The sequence below is a fragment of the Amblyomma americanum genome, chromosome 5, assembly GCF_052857255.1.
Source record: "Amblyomma americanum isolate KBUSLIRL-KWMA chromosome 5, ASM5285725v1, whole genome shotgun sequence".
Taxonomy (NCBI): Eukaryota; Metazoa; Arthropoda; class Arachnida; order Ixodida; family Ixodidae; genus Amblyomma; species Amblyomma americanum.
This window is the reverse complement of record NC_135501.1, coordinates 55,852,351-55,858,676: the sequence shown is the minus strand read 5'-3', so window position 1 is coordinate 55,858,676 and position 6,326 is coordinate 55,852,351. Positions and strand designations below refer to the sequence as shown.

The following is a 6,326-nucleotide window of genomic DNA, read 5'->3' as shown; positions in this document are numbered from 1 at the left end:
GGTAGAAACTGTTCGTATTCTTGGTCTTCTCCTCCATACATCTGGGACTGGCACCCCGTGGCTGACAGCCACCCGTAAATCGGCTCACGCTATACTCTAGGTCTGATTCGTCGCATAGCTATGCGCTCTGGTGGCGCACGTGCTCATACGGCCCGCCAGCTTGTGCGCTCTATCCTTCAGCCACGGATAGTATATCAGGCTCAATTTCAACGTCTCACCCGCAGACAGTGGGACTCCCTTGAAGCTATCAATCGTGAGGCTATGCGCGTCATAACATATCTGCCTCGTTTAACACCCATACCTGTGCTACAGGAGTTCGCCCAAGTTAATACACTCAGTAAAATCATCGACCAACGGGTGGCAAATACAGCTCGAAAACAGTCTCCCAAACTTCATCGTTTAAAGACACTTCCACCGTGGTCCTATTGCCAGCTCACTGACAATCGCCCCACTGTTTCCCCGTCGGTATCAGCAGCGTATCTGCCTGAAAGGTGCATATTATACACGGATGCATCTCATTCTGCAGAGAGGGGAGTTACTGCTGTGTATAGTCCATCTCATCCGCATCTCAACTCTCGCGCGACGTATACTGCGGATACGTGCACTCCCCTAGCATTGGAACTCCAAGCCATTTACAATGCCATTGCTTCCCTTCCGCTCGTTCCAACAATCAATACAGTTCACATTTACACCGACTCCCGCGCCGCCCTTAAACAGCTTAAGGCTGTTCGACGAACGTTCCAGATTTCACAATCTATTCATGTGCTCTGCGCAAAGTATCCATGTCCTGTGCGCATACACTGGATTCGCGGCCATGCCCAGGATCCACATAACATTCAAGCGGATTCTATGACTCATCTTCATACATTAGACTATCCGCCACCTTCCCCTCTTCCCCCAGATCCGTTCCTGTCCCACGTTTCCGATTCCGAAGTTCTGTGCCAGCGAACACGCGCTCTAATTCCTCCGTGTTCGCACCCTCTCCCCCGTAGTCTTACTCGGCAGGAGGAGGTATCCGTGCGCTGGATTCGGGCAGGGGCGGCTCTGCCACCATCTGTCCGTCATCGGTGGCGTGCCAAAGATCTGCCACTACCTGACAGGTGCCCTCACTGTAGCGCTGCACCGGACATATGTGATGTGCGGCACTTGTTGTGGACGTGCCCAGCGACGGCTGCTATCAGAAAACGGCTCCTCAGGGAGGTGGGCCTGCGGTGGAACCGCGAAAGTGACTTCGTGAAGTGAAAAATGGACAACCGTTTCATTAACAACCTCTGCGACTACCTCAGCGCAACGGTTCTTCACTCCTTCTTTTAACTTTCAATCCCGTGCATTCCTTCCCCCCCTTTCCTTTTTCAACTTATGCCTCATGGCACACTTCTCGAATTAAAAAAAAAAAGCCCAGAGAATTCTTCATTCCGGAAACCCGGCATTTACTCTCCCCTCAATAGTCGAGGAAATGCCAAATGTCACGCAAAGAAACAAGCGCACTAATAAATAGCCCTGCTAGGAAAATGAAAGATTCCTGTCTGTGTCAACATTATTGTGTTGCATTGCATTACAAGCGCACTTCGTCGAATGAGAGACATCGGAAGAAAAAAATTCACCGTCATACCCTACATTCACCAGGTTTTCCACAATTTAAAAAGAACTAGGAAAGGGCAAGAGTTGATGTCTTTTCCGCTCCTCAGTGCCTGTCCAGACTGTGTGGACGCGTCAACAAACCAGTAGAACGAAGGAAAGAATGCACAATAAGGCATAAAGAGCCGTAAGTCTTATGAGCCACAGGTGTCGTCTATATTCTATTCCTCTTTCCTTCGGCAAAGAATACGTTCGACAGAGGGGTCGCTGCGTGAACAAGACTCGAGGAGCTTAACTTAACACCAGAGATAAAAAAAATCCAGCAACTTGGCCAACCACTGTCCTGACTGCTCACCCTCCAAGCGCCGCCCTCCAAACTCCGCGCACACCACAATCATGGCAAAAAAAAAACACCTCACTCGGGAAATAGTTAAAGCAGCCATCATTACCAACTTTAGCAGGCTACGTTACCGTACCTTCCATAGTCCTGCTGGAAAAAAATCTCATGCCTGTCTGGTTCGACATGATTGAATTGCATTACAAGCCACCTCCAACCCTTTCCATACGTGTTCCAGTTCTCATTTTCTCACTTTTTGGCGTGTTAGTTGTTCCCTCACGTCAACATTTTAGCCGCTTTAATCGCCTCATTGAAGTTTTGGCTGCGTTGATTGTCGGCCGACATTCCTTTCGTCTCTTTTTACCGCTTCATGAATTTTTTTTATGTTAATTGTTGCCTCATGCATGGCACCCTTTCACATGATCTTATCCCTCATTTTTTAACCCTGTTATCGTGTTTGCTGTGTTCGCCGTTGGAATTTGTTGACACAGCCTTGGCGAATTTTTGTTGCGATTGCTTTTATGCAGGTTTTCTTCTGTCCGTCAGGCTGAAGCACTCGTGTAGGTCTTACCACAAGTGGCTACTACAGATCGCCCCCGTTCATGTCTGTGCTGCAAGTGTGCTTGCGCGTCAATGTTCTGTAAAATATAAGGCGCGGATCAAAACAGGTCAAAAATAAAGTTTCCAATTCAACGCAGTTGCGTGTGTCATCGTTGTGTCCTCGTCTGCAAACGCTGTGGTTTCATAAATGCCAATATATTCCCCACAGTGTTCATCGTTTGGACACCTGGTCATGCCTCCCTTCCCGTCAAAGACAGCGCCCAAGCGCTCGCCCGAGCAGCAGCCTTCCGGGCGCTATCGGCGGAAGTGTGGAGGAGAAAGCAGACACAGAGGGCATCTTCGCGGATCTGCACACTTACATTCACATCGTAGAATAGTACCGCACATAAAGAAGAACAATGCTATCACCGAACCCAGCATTAACCAAGTCCGATCACAGACACTTGTTCGTCCCTACCCTGTAGGCAGACAAATAACCCGAGCTGCTAAGAACACCGACCTCCACTTTGTTATTCCGTTTGTACCTGCACAACACCACCCGGCGGCGTCTCAGTCATAACCGTGCCCATCATTTCCTCTTGGGACGATCACCTATCGAGCACGGAGCCGACCGACCAGCTCCGGCTAATCGAGCATGCCGAGAAGATAGCGGTGGCAAGCGAGACATGAACCCGCATTACCAGCGAAAGCTGCTCTGGTGGGCCTGGGGAATCGCGGCGGAAAATGGAGTCTTCGGCTGAGAACTTTACTCAAGAAGACAAGCACACTAGAGTGTTATAATAAATGTCTTTACCCCTCCTCAACTTGCAAGTAATCTCATTCGCACGCCAGGACTCACCTTCGGGGACATCATGGAATTGATTCGCAGAGCTCCTCCTTACTTGCACGAATTTTCTGGAAATTTTTATTTTCTTTCTCGATACAGGTACTTTTCTCTGGCGATATTGCTTTAATTTGATGATTTATAACTAGCGGAGATGCATTTGGTCCTGGAAAGATCAGGTGGGCATGGAGTCCTCTTCTGTCGGTTCTTCGACCATGATGTCATCAATCGCAGTGACGCCTTGTGAGCCCTTCCCAATCGCAGCCTTGGCAGCAGTTACATTCGCCCTTTGCAGGGCGGCTAGGACATGCAAGAGAAAAACACAGAAATCAGGTTCGGTGCAGAAAATAATTCCTCAGTACAAGCACTCATTTTAGGGCAAAGAACTCTCCCAGCGGTCCACACACTCTCTCCTACGCAAACAGCTCAACTATGCTATTCCTGAAATACTCAAACAACGTCTCCACTTGATGAGATCCTGCAAATACCAGATAAATTCTTTTTATGGCGCCAGTTATGTCTCCTTAGAAAGCATGAATGCTCACATTTAATATTGTCAGGATTTCCTTTTTTGTCAGGATAAGGCAACATTTTCAATGACCCTATGAAGTGGTATCTAGTATGGCACAATTAGTAACCCGTAGCATTATCCGATGGTACTCGTACCGCCCATTTCAGTACCGCCCTTCGCACGTCAGTACCTTTGAGTAGCTCTTTTTTGCCTTTATAATCAAGTGAGTAGAGCCAGAAACGCATTCGTTTCCACTAGCACCGCACCATGCCGCTTACAAATATATATATATATATATATATATATATATATATATATATATATATATATATATATATATATATATATATATATATATATATTACGATCGTAGGTTGCGTTGGCTCCGCAGAATAAAGATTTAAGAGAAGTGGGCACTTCTACAAAGACACTTTTATTTACTACAGTCCTGAAGAAGACCGCACCGCGGTCGAAACGTTGATAAATAAGTGTCTTTGTAGAAGTGCCCACTTCTCTTAAATATATATATATATTTATATATATATATATATATATATATATATATATATATATATATATATATATATATATATATATATATATATTTATATGCACATATAGTATAGAAGGATAAACGTATTTGGTTGCTAGAGGCAAAATTCAAAGTTGACAACCGCTTCATTTAGCCATAGATTTATTTCGAGTCGACGTTTCGGACAGCGCCTGTCCTTTCTCAAGACTCCAGTTACAACGATCTCCTTCCTCTTCTTAAGGAGTTGGCATTGGCGCACATGTACCGTGCACACATGTACGTCTATATGTGTGCCAATGCCAACTCCTTAAGAAGAGGAAGAAGATCGCTGTAACTGCAGTCTTGAGAAAGGACAGGCTCTGTCCGAAACGTCGACTCAAAATAATGGCTAAAAACGTTTAATAACTTTATATATATATATATATATATATATATATATATATATATATATATATATATATATATATATATATATATATATATATATATATATATATATATATATATATATATATATATATATATATATATATATATATATATATATATGGTTACTAGAGGTAAAATGCAAAGTTGAGAAACGCTTCATTTAGACAGAAATTTATTTTGAGTTGCCCCGCCGCGCTCGACTACTGATCCGGAGTTCCCGGGTTCGAACCCGACCGCGACGGCTGCGTTTTTATGGAGGAAAAACGCTAAGGCGCCCGTGTGCTGTGCGATGTTAGCGCACGTTAAAGATCCCCAGGTGGTCGAAATTATTCCGGAGCCCTCCACTACGCCGCCACTTTCTTCCTTTCTTCTTTCACTCCCTCCTTTATCCCTTCCCTTTCGGCGCGGTTCAGGTGTCCAACGATATATGAGACAGATAACTCGCCATTTCCTTTCCCCAAAAACCAATTATTATTATTAATTTTATTATTTTTTTTAAGTCGACATTTCGGACAGAGCCAGTCCTTTCTCAAGACTGAATTCACAGGGATCTTCTTCCCCTTCTTAAGGAGTTGCCTTAAGAAAGGGAAGCAGATCGCTGTAGACAGTTGGAAACAATGAACCGAGAGGTCATGTCAGTTTTCAATGGCCTTCCTCGCTTGACCCCTATTAACACACTACAAGCGGTAGCCCAGCTGAATACCATTGATGAGCTCATGGAGCAGCGCCATAATGCGCGCAGCGCGAAAGTATCAGCAACCCCTGTGGTATCTGCCCTAGCAAATTAGTTTCATCTTACTTATCCGCTTCTTCACGCAACGCTTTTGAAACCCCTTCCTTGGCAGCATCACCAGGTCACCGACAAAAGACCACTACGTGCCATGTGCAACGCTCACCATTCAGTGAGAGAAACAGAGCGTCTTCTCCCAGTAGACTCCATAGGAACACTTCAAGCTTGCGTGAACGCAAGCACAAAAAATTTCAACAAAAGATTTCGGTACTGACGTGCGAAGGGCGGTACTGAAATGGAAGTTGCACACCAGTCTCCTCTGTCCCGTTCTACCTAATGCACACTAGACATATTCCTACATGATCGATGCGCCACTTCCCTCTGTGATAGCAGAGCTCTCTGTTATTCCTTACCACTTGTCCACTTTAAACGATATGTATCCTACCACCGAACCACCTTCTTCTATATACCGACTCAACACAAGTAGCAGGGGCTCTACCGCGCATAGCCTCTCCCCTGGGCATTGTTGTCGATGTGTGCACCATCGTGAAATCGTATCCCAGCGATGTCCGAGTTGTGTGGACTCGACGTAATACACACCATCTTAAGGAAGCGGACAGTGTGTCCCATCCACTGCAAGTGCCATACCCGCTTCCTGTACTAAAATTCTCCACGAAAGACACCGTACTGCCTGAAAAGGAATTTCTCCACCGCTCCACGCGTGCTTTAATTACACCCTGTGGATAGAACCATCCCTGTGATTTAACTCTCCCTAAAGAGGTGCCGTTGAGGAGAATCCGGGTGGATGCTGCGCTGATGCCTTCG

General features: G+C 45.6%; 1 protein-coding gene across 1 annotated transcript in view; it reads right to left on the bottom strand.

The window, feature by feature from the left end:
* Positions 1 to 3,366: 3,366 nt before the first annotated feature.
* The window catches only part of LOC144133624 (uncharacterized), a 44,083-nt gene continuing 41,123 nt past the window's right edge, over positions 3,367 to 6,326 (bottom strand). The window contains exon 6 of the mRNA XM_077666804.1: positions 3,367 to 3,599. Within this exon, the coding sequence (XP_077522930.1) occupies positions 3,475 to 3,599 (125 nt within the window). The 3' untranslated portion in view covers positions 3,367 to 3,474. The remainder of the gene's footprint in view (positions 3,600 to 6,326) is intronic.